The 18,360-nt window shown below is 41.0% G+C and overlaps 1 protein-coding gene across 11 annotated transcripts in view; it reads right to left on the bottom strand.

Annotated features, from left to right (window-relative positions):
* Rapgef6 (Rap guanine nucleotide exchange factor 6) overlaps nucleotides 1-17,765 on the bottom strand; it is a 173,865-nt gene extending 156,100 nt beyond the window's left edge. For 4 of the 11 annotated variants that reach the window (XM_028880001.2, XM_028880000.2, XM_028879999.2 and 1 more), the window contains exon 1: nucleotides 17,493-17,753. In XM_028880001.2, the coding sequence (XP_028735834.1) occupies nucleotides 17,493-17,561 (69 nt within the window). In that variant the 5' untranslated portion in view covers nucleotides 17,562-17,753. Of the gene's footprint in view, nucleotides 1-17,492 lie in introns of all 11 variants that reach the window. The other 7 variants (XM_028880003.1, XM_028880004.1, XM_028880009.1 and 4 more) reach the window with 4 other exon arrangements.
* Between the last annotated feature and the right edge of the window lie 595 nt (nucleotides 17,766-18,360).

Here is an 18,360-nt window from a genome sequence, read left to right as displayed (position 1 = left end):
GCTATTTTGAACATACATATCTCATTAACAGTGGGACTTGTCCTTCTTCCTTAGCGTACTATGTTGTGCTACAAAACATGCTGCTTTTTGAATAGCCATCTCCCAATTCTACTGGGTTTGTGTAGGTACTCAGAACATCAACTAATACTTGAAAAATTCAGTCATAAATGGCCAGCTGGGGGATCAAATGGAAACCTACAAATACAGAAGTTTCTCAAAATATATACATATATGAAAGGAATCTAAATGGAGTCACCAAACAATGGGGGAGCCAATGCTCCAACTAGACATCTTTTACCACCAAATGAATCTTCATGTGCCAAGAATGGGTTACTTCTAATTGAGTGAGTTACTGGCTCCCATGGAACCCCCAAACAACTCAGGTGATTGCCAGGGCTTATTGGTTCATCTCCACAAACTGATGGTAAGGCCCTGTTGCCTGCAGATAGCATTTACATATCTCACTGAACATAGAGAAGTTGTGCTGGTGCCTAACTGGAGCCTTCACCCTACTGACTAGTATTCATGGTACTGAAAGGTACTCTGCACGCTACCAGGGGAGGAAGTCAAACATCAAGCCAGCTGCCAACCCTAAACCTACATCAGTGACCTGCCTGCTGGATATGCTGGTGCATCAGTGGCACAAACACTACAGGGTAACCAACCATTATCTGACTGGATTTAAGGCCCACTCTTCAAGATGGAACCCATGCCTGATACTGATCAGGTGACCAAAAACCTAAGACTAGGGGACATGGGCCTAGGGGAAACCAAATACTATTGTTCTGCTAAAGGAACATAGCAATAAAATGACTAATAACATTCTGCTATATTCACAGATCAGTGTCTCAGCCATTATCAGAGAAGCTTCCTCTTGCAGTAGATGAGAACTAATACAAAGACCCACAACTAGTCAATGTAAAGAATGAGGTTTTGGAACACTCAAGTTTTTCTAAGACAAGGTTTATCTACATAGCCTTGGCTGTCCCGGCTCACTCTGTAGACCAGGCTGGCCTCGAACTCAGAGAGATCCGCCTTCCTCTTCTTCCCAGGTGCTTGGATTAAAGGTATGTGCCACCATCACCTAGTGGCTAGTCAGATCTTAATGGCCTAAAGCCAAATACTAGTCAGATCCTAATGGCCTGACTGTGGATGGAGTCTCTGAACAGTCCCAGCACCAGTAGAAGACACACAAAGTGTGTGGGTTTTTATTACTATAATATCACTTATGACTGGCTGCAGTCATCTTGGGCCAGGAGTCCACCGCAGCAACAGGCAGCTCAATGCACTGTGACCCTTGGTCATAGGACTCTGTGTCATGCTGATCTTAGTAGTCTATGGACTCCACAGCTTACAAGTATTGGTGGCTACTGATATGACATAAGAGTACAAGGATCTGAGATCTATCCAAAGAGATTCTTCCCCAACAAGGTTGAATCTTGCACTGCCATATAACAGACCCCAGAAAGAAACTTGGAGCTATGAATGAGGCTGCAGGGCCTACAGGACCCTAGGCAGAAGCTTGCAGTTACAGACTACACTTTTTAGGTTTTCCCTTGGTTCTTTCCAAATGACACACTCAGTCTATCCGAGACAAACCCAGGCTTAGATTGTGCTCAAGTACCAAAGTGGTGACAATATGGTCCAAATGTGGACCTATGCTCTATCCAGTGCTGACATAATGAAAGTGACAACAAGCTCACAGAAAGTCAGGATCAAACCACGCTATATTACAATGATTAGGATACCTCAACACCCAAAGAATGGCACCAGCATTCAATGGTACCAGCATTCAATGGCACATGCCACAAAGTATCAATATATTTCAAGAAAACAGGATTTTACTTCAGTCAAAGTGTCAGAAATCTCAGAGAACTTGAAACACCAATTTTAAAGATTGAAGAAAATGAAATTAAAAAAATGTTTCAGTACTTTAACTGAAACTTAAAAGAGGTAGAAGTGAACTCTTACAAAACTAAACAGAACCCTTGAACTGAAAAAATACACTCAAAAGAATTTAAAACTAACAGAAGGCATTAACAGCATAACAGATGAAACAAGAAAAAAAATTAGTCACCTTGTAACCAGCTACTGGAAAATATGCTGCTCTTACAATGAATGATGTTTGGTTCCCAGCACCCACATCATGTGGCTCACAACTAACAGCCTGTTAACTCAAAATCCTAAGAGAATCTGACACACTCTTCTAACCTCCTTGGGCACCTGCACAAATGTGCTTGTGTGCACGTGCATGCACACACACATAATCTAGGAAAAAAATACATGGAGAAAAAAAGTGAAGCAAACTTATGAACACTTTGTGATGGTAAAGAAAGTAAAGAATATTCAAGTTACAGGGTCTCAAGAAGAACTTGATGTCAAAGTAGAAGAAGGATGTTGAGTGAAATAGTAACAGAAATGTCCCAAATCTATGTTAGGATACAAACATTTATATATACTAAAAAGTTAAAGGTAACCAGTTACTACACCTATCCCCCAAGATATCTCTATAGTCAAGCTTTTAAAATAAAAGGGCTGGAGAGATGGTTTAGCTGTTAAGGAGTACTGGCTGCACTTGAAGAGCACCGAGTTCAGTTACTAGCACCCACATGGCAGCTCACAACCATCTGTAACTCTGGTTCCAGGGCATCTGATGCCCTCTTCTGGCCTCTGCAAGCACACATGTAATCCAAGTATAGACATACACAGAGGCAAAACACATGTACATATAAAAATTCAAAGATTCTAAAGGCTGTATGTGAAAACATACTGATAACACAAGTATCCTAATTCACATGACAGCAGACTTAGCAGGAACCTTCCAATGCAGGAAAAAGTGGCATGAAAGTTTCACACCACCAAAGATTAAACACTGTTAATCAAGAATACTGCATCCAGGGCCAGGGAGATGTTAAACAGGTGCTGCTGCCCAGCCTGGTAACCTGAACCATTCCTGGAATCCACATGATGTAAAGAGAGAACCAACTGTCAAGTGGTCCTGACTCCATATGTGCGCAGTGGCATGCATGTCTGCCATCCCCTTACAAACAAAATAAATGAACATATGTAAGTGCTTAAAAAAAAGAATACTGCACCTGATCAAAGAGATAACATCCCCAGACAAACAAAAGCAACGAAGAGAATTTATCTCCACCAGATCCATCTTAAATGGTAAAGGGAAGTTCTTCAAACTAACAGAGATTGACCAGTAAGAAGAAAACATGGAAAAATATAAAAGTGACGAGTAAGAATACTTAGTCAAATCCAGATGCTTTAATACTGCTAAAAATGGTGCATAAACTACATATATCTTTAGCATGGTCTTACCCTTGCCTAGATTCAAACAGTAGTTCTTGTTCTTTTGTTTTTGTTATCTTTTTAAAAAAGATTTATTTATTTAGTTTATGTGGTTGAGTGCTCTATCTGCATATACACCTTCATGCCAGCAGAGAGCATCAGATTCTACTACAGATGGTTGTGAGGCACCATGTAGTTGCTGAGAATTTAACTCAGGACCTCTGGAAGTGCTAGCAGCCAGTGTGCTTTTAACAGCTGAACCAGCATCTCTCCAGCGCCACCTCCTTGTTCTCATCTTTATGACCATATTAAGCTGCTATGATTTCAAAATAGTTACAACCATAAGATGATCTTTGTGTCATAGAAACCATAAGGCAAAAAATCTGTAACATACAAACCAAAAATAATAAGCAAAGAATCAAACCACAATACTAGAGCCAAGTAATACTACAATAAAGCACTAAACCATCAAGAAGACTACAAGAAAGGGAGAAAGAAAAAAAAAAGAACAAAACTAGAAACACATTACAAAATGGCTATGGTAAGATCATACCTTTCAATAATTACTTTGAATCAAGGTAGGTTAAATTCTCCAATTAAACAGTCTGGGGATATAGTGCTTATCTAGCATGGGCTAGGCTCATGTTCAATCCTTAGCATTACAGGTGAAGAACCCCCCTCCCTCCACCCCCCAAAAAAAACACATACAGAATGATTAAATAGAAAAACTACTCTATATGCTTATCAGAAACCCAGGTCACCTCTAAGGACACATACCTATACAAAGTAAAGGATAGGAATAAATATTTCATTCAAATGGAATCCAAAAGAAACCACAAAAGCAACTAACTGTATGTCAAAAGAGTAAAAAGAGACAAGGAAGGCCACTGTATTATGGTAAGGGTATTAATTCAGCAGAGAAAATAACATTCCTAAATATATATGCAGTCAATGTTAGAGCACCCAAATAGATAAAATATGAATGAGCACACACGTGTGGCACATGCATACATATGAACATTTATGTATGTGAACATAACACACAAAGTAGAAAAACATTCCATATAATTGTTAAATGTCTCTGCTACCCAAAGTGATCTAGTGACTCAATGCAATCTGTATCCAAATACCAATGACCCTTGACCCTTTACAGAACAGTAACAACAGAAACAACCCTGAACTTCTAAGCGGTGTCTGACCAGATGGAATAAGTCAGAATAAAAGACTATTCCAAACAGAAAAAGACAGGCAAGAGTTTTGGAAAGTCTAAAGGAAGAAAAAGGAAAAAACGCTGAGAAAAACATGCATGATCAACCAAATAGGCAAGCACAGCACCTGTGCCATAGCTCCTAGGTGGGGAATGGAAGAAGCAAGAGGCAGCATCTATTCTCAGGAAAAATCCAAAGCCCCGATAAGTTTCAAATCCTGTTAAGGTTTTGGTGGAAAAATCAATATACACTGAAATCCCATCCCATCACTTTAAATGCTACTCCAAAGACAAGGCCAGGAGCCATCTTGAGATGGAACCTACCATTAAGCTGAGAAGAGGGAACCACAGTCTGGTAGCTGCCATCAGGCCTACCAAAGACACAGGGTGAAGGAAGGCCCAGGAAAACAGCTGTAAAGAATGGAGCCAGACAGAGGCCGACAAGTTGAAGGGTGTAGGGAGTTGGGGAACTAACTCAGGCAGGGAAGTACATAGGGAATGATAGTCTCTCTTTCTCAACGGCTCAACTGAAATAATTCTGGAGTTTGACAGCCTGAGGTCCGTAGCTCATCCACCTCTGAGCCACTTATTTGCCAACACTTCCAAATAGCCTGAGAATGCTGAAGGTCCAGTGGTGCACTAAACAGCCACTGACACATCCACCTAGCAGAGTGACTGATAATCAGGAGGTCTTTATGAGGACATGTCCTTTACCTACTTAGCTCTCTTTGATGGCTTCTCATACTTCTGATTTACCTGAGAGAAATACTCGTGAAGAACCTCAGCCAGGTTTGAGCTCTGGAGTCTCAAGTAGAGAGAACCTGCCACAGGCTACAATGCTAAGTGTGGCCAGGAGAGGCCCCTGGTGCTCAAACAAGGAAAACTATCACTGAAGACAGTAGTGCCAGACATCATTACACATTTGCCTAAGGAACTCACCAACAGCATAAGCTAGAGGAGTCTTTCCTACAGACAGGAGCACCAGTTTAACTGACTCTCTCCAGTCTTCATGCATAGAAACTTATGGAGCATTATTTTTCTTTCCTTTCTCTTATACCATTCTGTCATGTATCCTCCTCTGTTCCCACCCTATTTTAATGGCATTTTAAACGACTTTAGATGTTCCTATGTTTTTAGTCCCCTTCTTGCATTTATCTAATTTCATTTTTGAATTTTTTCATTATTGAGAAATCTTTTTATTTTTCACTTAAATTTTTTTTCCAATTTCTTGTTCTTTTCTCTTTCCTTCCATTTTCTCTATTCTTTCCTTTCTTTCACTTAACTTTCTATTTCTCCCTTTCTCTGTCTTCCTCCTTCATTTATTTCATCCACTTATTATACCACATTAACCTTAGATAATTTTTAACAGTGCATTATATGCAGTTTTGTCATTTTCCTGTCTTGTGATAATTAACTGGTGATGTCAGTGGGCTCAGTCAATCAGAAAGTACATTTACTGTGTATAGTTTGATGCAGTTTGCTGCTAACAGTGGTTTATTTTCTTCTCTCTGAATGGTCCTGGGAACTGAGCAATCATGAATGACCAGTGAAGAAGTCAGGGAGAAAATGTAAAAATACCTAGATTCAAATGAAAACCAAAGCACAACTTATCAGAACCTCTGAGATACAGCTAATGTAACAGGCCTGAGACCTTAGCACAACTAATGCTGAAACCCAGCACGTGGCCCCAATACCTGCCAGAACAGGAACAAAACCTAATCCATCAAAGATCTAGTCCACAGTTAAGGAAATTCTCTAAATGTACTAACCTTGTTTTGTGGCTTCTGTAGTTCTGTTTCCTACTAACTAACTCAAGTGTGACAACCAGGATGTAGTTTTTGTGCATAAAAGACAAAGGCTTGGGGCTGTGTGATGTGGGCAAGTTCCCCATGCAGCTACAGACCAGCAATAAAGACTTTCTTTTTGGCTTTAAAAGTTTCTGTGTGATTGTCTCTGGTGGGCTTACCTCAGAAAACTAAGGCAGTGATGAGAAAGAATAGAGCAAAGCCTTAGCCACTGTTCTATGGATGCGACCAGATACCATGATCACGGCAACTCTTATAAAGAAAAACATTTAATTGGAGCTGGCTTACAATTTTTTTAGAGGTTTGTTTAGTCCATTATCAGCATGGTGGGAAGCATGGGGGCATGCAGGCAGACATGGTGCCTGGCTCCACAAGCAGCAAGAGAAAGTCACTGGGCATGGCTTGGGTTTTTGCAACTTCAAAGTCTATTCCCAGCAACACACTTTTCTAACAAGGCCACACTTCCTTATAGTGCCATTCTTTGGGGACCAAGCATTCAAATCTATGAGCCCATGGGTGCCATTCTTATTCACACCACCAGTTATGAAAATGTTAGGTAAAATGTTGTGATAAGGTATTAAAGAATAATGACAAAGGAAAAAAAAAAGTCTGTTCACTACAGACAATCTCTCTCACCCACAATACTTTTTTCTTTTACTATCTGCATTGGTGAGGATCAATTCTAGAGATTCACACATTATAGGAAACACTATACCATGGAATTACATCCTACACCCTTTCCCAAAATATTCTCAATCTGTAGTTGGTTGGATCTACAAAATTAAACTTGTGGGTACAAATTGTGGTGGTTGGTCTTGATTGTCAATTTGATAGGATTTAGAATCATGAGAATAAGCTCTGGGCATGTCTAATGAAGGTGTTTCTAGAAAAGTTATTGTGGCTGTACAATCCCATGGGCTATGTTCTAGACTGAAAAGAAAAGATGAGCTGATGAGCATCAGCATGCACCTGCTTCCTAACTGCACGTGCAATGTGACCAGGTGCTAAAGTTACTGCTGCCGTGTAGATGTAACCAACCATCTTATTAAAATAAGAAACACAGAACCAATGTAAGAGAGAAAGCCAAGAGGTCAGAGCTCAGAGCTAAAACCTTACCTCCTGCAGTGCTCCTAGCTTCCCCGGAAGAGAGCTACTTCCTGTGTGTCTGTCTTTAAATAGTCTTTCTGTTCTGCCTTCTCATTGGTTGTAAACCCAAACACATGACTGCCTCATCACTGCCTGTAAGTACCGCCCTCCAGGTCTTAAAGGCGTATGTCTCCAATATACTGGCTGTATCCCTCAACACACAGAAATCTACCTAGCTCTTCTAACCGCCACGCTCTTGTTATGGCTCTAATAGCTCTGACCCCCGGGCAACTTTATTTATTAACATACAATGAAAATCACATTTCAGTACAAATAAAATACCACCATACTGCCGTGCCTTCCTGCCACGATGCTCTGTACGTTCAAACTGTGAGCCAGAATAAATTCTGAAGTTGCCTTTGACATGATTTTTTTGTCACAATGAGAAAAATAACTAATATACAGAGTCAACTCCATACTGTATAACATATGACTAAATGAATGACATTTATTATAGCCAGGCATGGTATACCTGTGATTCCAGGACTCGGGAGACTCAAGCAGGAAGATCACAAGATTAAGGCCACTCAGGTTATGTAAGACACTGTCTTAAAACAACAAGAGTTAAGAGCACTTATTGGTGGAGGAAACATCTACATAGGTATTAATACAGAAAAAAAAAATGCCCAAAGTTAAAGATAGCCTCGCTATATAATTCATTATTCTAAGTAAGGTCAGTGCTGAGAAAGCCACTGTTAAGTCACATGGCTTGAGGAAGAAATTTTATTTTACTTCTCTGGAATTTAGTTCCTTTGTATGTGTGAACCTCATTTTGGCAGTGACTCTCCCTCTCCCTACACACATCAGCTAAAATACCACTGTTTATGAACATCTGCTCGGTTATACAAGTTGCACTATGTACTAGGGTTTTATAGAATAAATCTCATTGTTTGCTATGTGTTAAAGTTCTTAAGTTCTCCCACTGCCAAAGTTACAGTTTATACCAAAGAACTAGGAACATGGCATTTTGGAGGCATACTTCAAAAGAGCAAATTGAATGCTGCTTCTGACTCTAGAACCTAGAATTTTTACTAAAGAATTTATTCTCGTGTTTTCAGTCTCATGTAGCCCAGGCTAGCTTCAAACTTAGGTACCTGAAGTTAGCCTTAACTCCTAAATCATCTGCTGCAGATTCCTGTGTACTAGGATTACATTCTGTTTTTTTGTTTGTTTGTTTTTTAATTGATTGATTGGTTTTTCGAGACAGGCTTTCTTTGTGTAGCCCTAGCTGTCCTGGAACTCTCTCTGTAGACCAGGCTGGCCTTCTGCCTCCATCTCCTGAGTGCTGGGATTAAAGTCGTGCACCACCATCGTCCAGCTTTTTTTTTTTTTTTTTTTTAAATTCAGAAACATCTTTACTTCCTAGTCTTCCAAAAACCCAAGCTGACAGGTGTGGTGGGCATGCACCTTTAATTCCAGCACTTGAGAACACAGGCAGCCAGATCTTTGTGCATTAGAGTCCAGCCTGGTCTACATACCTAGTTCCAGGCCAGCTAGGACACTGTCTAACACACACACACACACACACACACACACACACACACAGTTCGTTTTCTAAGATAACTAGGATTAGCTTAGAAAAAAGGGTATACATCTTCTGTTATTTCCCATTAACAAAAACAACTTTATAGAATACATAGAAACAAACAGAACCCAGAATCTAGCATAGGTCAGGAACTCAAAGAAATCCATTCTAACTTCAAGCTCTCCTCTTCCAGCAATCAGCACTGCTACATTATTCCATTTATCAAATCTGATCTAGTTTATTTATTTATTTTTTTTTAAAGATTTTATTTATTTATTATGTATACAGAAGAAGGTGCCAGATCTCATTACAGATGGTTGTGAGCCACCATGTGGTTGCTGGGAATTGAACTCAGGACCTCTGGAAGAGCAGTCAGTGCTCTTAACCTCTGAGCCATCTCTCCAGCCCCTGATCTAGTTTATTAATCTTCCTTCTGGTGCAAATTCAAACTGTGACATCTTTCAGCACCACATTAATAAAGTTATCAAATGCTAGAAATATGTTTACAATTTCTTTATTAATACACTTCATTACAATGTGAATTCTTGACCCTATGCACTTGTCCAAAAACTCTAGTGGTAGGAGAGGGAAAGATCAGTAGTAGCATTAATGGTAGCTTCCACTGCCATGCCAGAAGTCACTAATGCCACTTCAACCAGGCTTGTCGAATGATGGTTTACAGAGCTCACATTCACTCCATCCCTTCCAAAGACTCTGTAATGTCATGAAACTCATCATGCTGGTTGCTCTTCCTTCTGGGAAAATTTGAATAAGTTCCTAAACATCTCAAAAACAAAAATCACATGGCCCAAACTCCCAGTCAGCCACAGTTTTTCTTTTTTTGGTTTTGTGTATGGGTGTTTTGCCTGAATTCATTTGTGCACCCGTGTGCCTGGTACCTAAAGAGAACATTAGAGGGCACAAATCCCCTGGAAAAAGGGCTACAGATGGTTATGGTTATGAACCACCACGTGGGTGTTGGGAATTGAACCCACATTCTCTGAAGAGCAACAAGTGTTCTTAGGGGACGAGCCATCTCTCTAGCCCCCAGCTTTTCTTTAATAAAGATCCCATCTAGAGCTGACATTCTTTTTTATCTAGTTGGATTTACAAATGAATGTCCAAGGGCCCAGAAGCATAAATACGTTTTTTCTCTCTGAGGACCCTCTGAAAGTACACTGGCTGGGAAAGCACACAGCAGATCTTTGTTCTGCCACTCTCAGGGTGTGCCCAGCGACTCACTCAAAAGGGACTCAAGTACAATGGTACTCTTTTGCCCGTTAAGAAAAAAACATTTATTCTGCAGGCTTACAGTCAAAGATTATATTCTAAATCTGAAGCAGGTTAAGAAACAACGATAAGAAAAAAAAAAGCTAAATCTCTTTTGTAACAAAAGCAAGCAAGATATTAAAAAGTTTCTTTTCTTTTTTTTCCCCCTTTGATTTGAGGTAGATTTGTACTAGCACTGAATGAGCATGAAATTCTGTCCAACAAAAATTTCCCCTCTCTACTTTTGGGCTTGAACTCACAGCAACTGGCTTCCTAATGTCCTGTTGGTGAATTCTTTGGTGAAAAAATATAAAGTTAAGACTGCCATTTATCTGTAATACTCTGTGATGTTTCCTGAAAACTATTTTGAAGCCACACAGAAAAGGAATTTCTATTCTAAAATATAACCAAGTTTCTTCTATTGTCTTCCAAGAACAGCCAGATACTTTACAGGCTATTTCAGTTTGTTTATGATGGCTGTATGTTATTCATCTTAAAAAATATTTTATTTATGTATATGCTATGTGTGTTAAGGTGCCTAAGGAAGCCATTAAGAGAGCACTGGATCCCCTGGAGATTAAGTTACAGGTGACTGTGAGCTACTTGATAAGGGTGCTGGGAAGGATCCCTTGGAAGAACACAGATCCCTTGGAAGAACAGCAAGGGCTCTTAATCATGAGTCATCTCTCTAGCCCTTAATCAACTTATAGGAAAATTTGCAGGTTTGTCAAACCTAAGTCTTTTTATCTCAGCATATCCAACATCAAACTGATAAGACATCACTACTGCTAGAATTATAAAGCATGATGAACTAGAAAACAAGAACACAGGCCCTGCCCTGAAGGGGTTCAAAGCCACAGATATACCAGCAATTAGAACACAGTATTAGAACATCATACTCAAAGAAGATTCAAAGTATCAGAAACACAGTTGAAAAATAAAAAAAGGATACTACAGAAGAGCACCAATGACAAGATTTCAAGAGAACATCAAAGGATAAATTTCTTTCAGACAGAAGAAATAACAAACCAATACCTGACTACCACTTACTGTCATTTGTAGGCAAGTTGATAAATATTTTACATTATCTCATTTCATTTAGTCCACATAAAAATGCCTCCCAAGTATTTAGATTTTAAAGAAGTTAGGTAGCTTTCCTAGAATCACTCAAATACTTTAAGAACACAGTTCTATGTGCATAGCCATCTTAATCACAACAGTAATCACCTGCAAAAGGCCCTCAAGATCAGCCCTGTCGAAGTTCCCTCAGGGAAGGAGGGGCTGGGAAGAGTCATTAGACCTTCACCTGATTTCAGCCATGCCATCTACCCTAGCTGTATGTAATTCTGCTCTAGCTGCACATGGTACGGAAGGTGTGGCTAACCTTTCAAACACTGTAAAAAGATGTTATCATCTACAAAGTTCACACTCAAGAACCACACAATTGAGTTAAAGAAAGTCAGGGAGGGGATCATATTTTAAGTAAGTTTTTGATTTTTGTATTGGACTGTATTCTCAGCCAGTCACAGTAAGCATGGTTGGGCACACCTGCTGAGAATATAAAGGTGCAAGTTTAACTCAAGAAGGGTGAGGGATTTATGAGAAAGCCATCAGCCACACTGCAATGAAACTGTCTAGTGATGGCAGCTGGTTTGTTTGTTTTTATTTTTTTTTTTGGGGGGGGGGAGTCACCTATGTGTTAGTAGGCCTATACTTGTGTAAGGCTGTTATTCTATTCTATTGTTGGTATCCTATTGGAGTGAGCAGACACTTATTTCTCTCAGGAAAAGTTCACATACACAAAAAAATTAGATAACATTATTTGAAATGGGATCATCTAAATAAAAATTCCAGGGCTTCCAAGGGGTGGTTTCATGACAGTGCTAGCCTGTAAACCCAGCACACTTGGGAGGCTAAGGCAGGAGGATCAGCAGGCTTGAGGTCAGTATGGACTATAAAGAAAGGTTGAAGTCAGCCTGGACTACATAGTTAGACCCTATCACCAAATGAAACCCCTGAACTCCAAGGCTGACATTACACCACATAATTCCACCCATGCAAAGTAGAGACAGAGAATGTGGTATGATGAACAGTATTCCAAACCATTGTGCATGCATCTGAATTACTAAATGAGCTATGTCTAAATACCAATGCCTATAAGCTAGATACTTAAATTAGAAGGTTCTAATTCAAGTGAAAGATTGGCACAGTATTTGTTAATAAAAACTGAGCTTGAGTATATTTCCCGAGTTGGGAAATTGTATAGCTTAGGTTCATAAACAGTGTTAATGTATTTACAGGTATTCTGTACATCATGTAACAGAACATTCTGAGTAATGCATCATTAATTCATTCTGCTCCTGTGCAAACATCACAGAGTATACAATAATACATAAACTAAGAAACCAAGACGGTTTAATGTATTCCAGGGAACATCCTGGAATACATTAAAGTCGTCTTCTTTTTTTTTCCCTTTTCTCTCTTTTTTTTCCGAGTTGTGGTCTCAACTACATTGTCTGGGTTAAACTTGTGTGGTCAAGTAATCTACCAGTCTCAGCTTCCCTGAATATTAGAACTACAGGCCTGTGTACCTAACCATCTTTGGCTGTGTTGGATATTAAATCCAGGTTCCACACATACTAGTTAGGTGTTCACAACTGAACAACAGCCCAGCTTGAGGCCATCTCTCTTTAATAGCTTTTGTGGTTTTAGAACACTTTTACTTACCAAGACCAGTTTTTTTGTTTTGTTTTGTTTTGTTTTGTTTCTGTTTTTTTGAGATAGGGTTTCTCTGTGTAGCTTTGCGCCTTTCCTGGAACTCGCTTTGGAGACCAGGCTGGCCTCGAACTTACAGAGATCTGGCTGCCTCTGCCTCCCGAGTGCTGGGATCAAAGGCATGCACCACCACCGCCCGGCACCAAGACCAGTTTTTAAGCCCACATTTCCCCCTAAAAAATCCTTTAAAAGTGGAAATCACAAAGGAAAGACTATGTTGTGAAATCTGGATCCATAAAGTAGGACAAATAGCTAGAGAAGTAAAAACTGTTAGAACTGTATAAGTCAGTCTATCACTCAAGAGTCTAGTTCACAAGGATTTATTACAAAGTTTTTTTTTTTTTTCTTTTTTTTTGGTTTTTCGAGACAGGGTTTCTCTGTGTAGCTTTGCGCCTTTCCTGGAACTCACTTGGTAGCCCAGGCTGGCCTCGAACTCACAGAGATCCGCCTGGCTCTGCCTCCCGAGTGCTGGGATTAAAGGTGTGCGCCACCACCGCCCGGCTACAAAGTTATAAAAACACTGATTTTGAACTTGGCATGGTGGCACATACTTGTAATCCTAGAACTTCAGAAGCTGAGGCAAGAAGATAATGATTTAGGGGACAGCCTTGGCTACATAGTGAGATCCTGTCTCAAAACCAAACATACCACTGTATTGGCTACTTTTACACTCTGTGGACTCACTATCTGCCAGAAACATCTTAAGAGAGAAAGACTTAATCTGTTTTTCACTTTCAGGGGCTATCAGTCCATCATGGCAGGGAATGAATGATGGCAAAAGTAGGCCAATCTGTGTAGGCAGTAAAGGGGGCAGGAGAGTGAGGCAAAGACTCCTCAAAGAAGGATCATCAAAAACACTTGGGCTAGAAGTAGGGCTGGACTACAAGGCTGAAAGACCTATCCCCAGTGACCCACTTCTGCCAGTCTTGCCTCTGCTCCAAAGGTTCCACAAGAACACTGCCATGAGCTGGGGACAAAGTATTGAAACACAGGAGCCCGTGCGTGCATGCGTGCGTGCGTGCGTGCGTGCGTGTGCGTGCACATGTGGTGTGTGTGTGTGTGTGTGTGTGTGTGTGTGTGTGTGTTGGGGGCTGGGGGAAGGCTGTTCCAAATTCAAACCATTTGTGTATTTTCACAATGCTGTGCACTCAGTACACATTCAAGGAAAAGGAAACTAAGTTTAATGAATGAATTTTATCCTCTTCTATTATAACTTTATTTTGGAGAAGGGGTTTTATGTAGTCCAGACTGGATTGGTACAATTTTCTTGCCTCTTCTTCCCAAACGCTGGTATTCCAGGCATATGTCATCATGCCTAACTTTTAAATATAGAATTCCCCCAACTCTATCCTAAGAACTGAGCCCAAATTTTCATATGTGAAACTAAGCTACAGTCCTGTCCCATGCATTTTTATTAACTTGACTCCCATGACACTACTACACTCTATGTGTCTGTTTCTGTCTTTAAAAAAAAGATTTATGTATTTTATGTATATGAGTGTTCTATTTGCATGTATGACAGAAGAGGACATCAGATCCCATTATAGATGGTTGTGAGCCACCATGTGATTGCTGGGAATTGAACTCAGGACCTTAACCGCTGAGCCACCTCTCCAGCTCCCTTGTCTCTTAACCTATATATTCTGTCATTTTTCTAAGACAAGACACACCACACACATCTGTGTGTGTGTGTGTGTGTGTGTGTGTGTGTGTGTGTGTATAAAAAGAACTATAACACACATCCCACCCTCACCCATACCAGGCAGGCCTGGAACCAATGTCAATCTTCCTCCTCAGAGTCCCAAGCTGGGATCCTGATGTGTGACACCTCTTCTATTCTCTATGTACACTCTCTATATTGGTAATTTCATACATTTTTCCAACTGAAAATGATGTCTACAACCCCATGACTGCAAATTTTAACTCTTTAGTCTTTTAAAAATATAAATTTTATGTGTAATTCTTTACTCCAACATTTCTAACATTCTTTTCAAACTAGACATATTCAAAACATAATTTCTGATCTTCTCCCTCACCAAACTAACTCCAGTAAATCTTCTGTACTTGTGTTTTTGTGGTGCTAAGGATTAAGCCCAGGATCCCATGAACACTAAGTGTGCACTGTACCACTGCACTACATCCCAAGACATTTCTCTGACTGCTCTTCGACTTGTCCAACACTCCATAATTATTTATAGCAAAAACTGCATAAGTATGTTCAATTCTCCTCTTGCCCTTAGTCTATACCTAATGTGTTATTAACAAACGCTCTTGGATAAACATCAAAATATTTCCAGAAGTTGATGGCTACTCAGAACCTCCCTCACTGTTGCTTTCGTCTGAGCTGTCATCTCTTACCTCATTTACGCAATAGCGTCTAACTTCCTACTCCTACCCTTGTTCCCAGCTAGTCTACATGCTACACTACAGCCAAGAGTGAGTCTTTTTAAAAATCTAACTAGTTAGTTCCATTCCTGTTTCAAAACCTTTAGATAGTAACTTACTCATTTCACTGAAAATAAGTCGACATCGTCATCGTTGTCATCATCATCATTTAAAAAGTCCTATGTGTTGTGTCCTATCCTACAGCACCATCTCTGACTTGCTACCCACTCTAGCTCATTCTCCACTACTCAAGAGTTCCTTGTTATTCCCGGAATACGTGAAGAGAACGTTCTCATAACAGTCTTTTGCAATGACTATTTCCTCTGCTTGCAAAAGCTTTCTCTTCATAAAACTCCACACACAATTCCATTCTCCTGCATCAGTAGAATGTTCATCAAGTCAAGTCAAATCAAAACCAGGTATGATGGACCAGCTCACTACCATCTTTATACAAGCAAAGTGCTGATGGGCTCATGATTAAGCTCCAGGTTACTGTGAGCGATACAGGGATACTCAGTTTTTCTCAAAGACAACAAAGTCACGTAACCTAGGGCAATAGAAACTACTTCATTTAAGCTCTAATCTAGCTTAGCCTCCCTTTTCACAATTCTCCTTATCCTGTTACTTGAAACAGTCATTACTAGCTAGCATATTACATATGTATAACCTACCTTATCTCCTTATACCATCAGAAGATAAGAACTATAAGGACTTGTCTATTTTGTTCACTAGAATTTTCTAATGTACAGAACAGAACATTCAACAGGTTGACAATGAATAATTATCAAATATATTTATAACGGATCCTTAAGAATCCACTAAAAGCGGGCGGTGGTGGCGCACGCCTTTAATCCCAGCACTGGGAAGGCAGCGCCAGGCCTCTGTGAGTTCGAGGCCAGCTTGAGCTACAGAGTGAGATCCAGGACAGGCACCAAAACTACACAGAGAAATCCTGTCTTGAAAACAAAACAAAACAAAAGAGTCCACTAAAAGAATCTTCTGTAAAAATGAACTTGTGAGAATTTCATCAAATTCTTTATCAAAATAAACCATCACTAGCATTCTTGTTAATTTCTTACTAGTAACCCAAATTCTACACTCATTCAAAAATACAGCCAATGAATCTAAGCGGTTAACTTTCCTTTTAACAATGTTGCTATTCCAGTAAAACCAGATAAAAGTCCTCAACGCAGCACACATGACCAAGCATAACTTAACAAACAGTTCAGAAAATTTCCTCTGCTTAAAATACTCAATTTCAAACTAAGTAATTCGGAAGAGACAGAATTACTTAGGGTTTCCCCTCATTACCTAAATAATATTTATAAATAAAACTTAGACTACACATTGCAATAATCATTACCACAACAGAAAAACTGATTCATGGGATTATTAGTAGCCCCTGCAAGGTAATTTTAAAAAAAGTTATCTTGTTCTATGCAAAGATCAGAATCTCAATAAATAAGGTGGACTCATCATCGCGCATCACAGTTAAAACCGTATCTGTATGGTTTTAATGTCATGTCCCAGAGTGTTAGTCCAAAGTTTGAGACTTTTTATGCAAAGCATTATATATCTGAAACTCGCGTGACTAAGACTTAAAGTATTTCAATTACTGCAACTTTGAACAAGATGATTGACAACGCTTTTGGTTTTTGTTTTGGTATAATACACATAACCACTGATTACAGACGTGTCTCCAAACCAAGAAAACTTATCAAACAACCTGAAGCTTGCCATGGACAACATGAAAAAGCACCAAGGGAACTACTCAACACTCGCCCGTCAGGAGCTTACTGCCGGGCTGGATGCAGAGTGTGCTATGGACTTTGAAAGTCTGTCTTTTGGGGGCACAGCACGCACTGACTAGAGTCTGAACTGTCTATTACACCTTACAATTGCCAGCTTCTTTTTCAGCCCGCTGGAGCGCACACATATTCAAAACCCAGTTCACAGTAACGGTGCCTTCTTATCAGAGGTACAAGGAAGTCTCCAGCAGGGAGCGGCAGGAAAGGCGCTCACCACCCCGTGCGCGACGACGGCCAGGTCGGGCCGAGGGGTACGCGCCAGTGCCCGGCCTTACCTCAGGAGTCCGTTCCGGAGGCTTCTTCCTGAGCGCCTGCCGAGCGCCGGGGTCCACGGGCGAGTTCATGTCCGCAGCCCCACGCTCCCCAGCCTGCGTCTAGCTGCCCATTCTCCTGCCCCGGGTGTGCTCCCGCCCCACCGGAGGGAACTGAGAACTGTCGCAGGGTCCAAACTCAAGCAAACAAGTCTTCGCAACGCCCGCCCAGGGCCTCAGCCCACGCGCGACTGGCCAGAAAGACGCCTGCGCGGGGGCGAGAGAGGGCGAGTGCGCACGCGCGCATTGCGCACGCTGACGCCCGCCTAGCCGTGACGTAGAGAGTTGGGGTGGAGGGGGAGTGGAGTGGGGGGGAGGGACGAGTTGCTGGCCTTCGTCGCGAGAGTCCGTCACGGGATTGTAGCTTCCGCATCCCCAGCTTCCGGCTGAGGTTCCGGAAGTGCTATGATGGTCTCTCCCAAAATAGCCGGTGGTGTAGAGGTATGGGGAACGCACTCAGGACGTGTACCTCAGCGCCCAAGTCCGGAAGCAGCGGGGCTCTCAAGGCTCGCGGAAGTCGAGGCCGCCCTTCAGCAAGCCAGGAAGCCCAACACCGCCACGCAAGCCACGGATCTCAGGGCAGTACTCGCGCTCTAAACCACGAAATCGCTAGTGAAAGCTGCCCACAAAAAGTGTTTTCAAGACTGGCGATAATAATTCAAGGGGTAGCCTGCTGGCCTACCACGCACCAGGATGTCCTTCCTGGGTCTGATGGTGGATGCCTCAGTGGCTGGATGAAGAAGTTCAGGATCTTCCTTTAAAGGGTTTATGACCTAAAAGCCTCAGGTGGGCTGAAAAACTCCAGCTAGGAAAGTTAACAGGTGACACCTGT

This window comes from Peromyscus leucopus, chromosome 8b, assembly GCF_004664715.2.
Source record: "Peromyscus leucopus breed LL Stock chromosome 8b, UCI_PerLeu_2.1, whole genome shotgun sequence".
NCBI lineage: Eukaryota > Metazoa > Chordata > Mammalia > Rodentia > Cricetidae > Peromyscus > Peromyscus leucopus.
The sequence above is the reverse complement of the archived record's forward strand: the minus strand, read 5'-3'. Positions and strand labels throughout refer to the sequence as shown.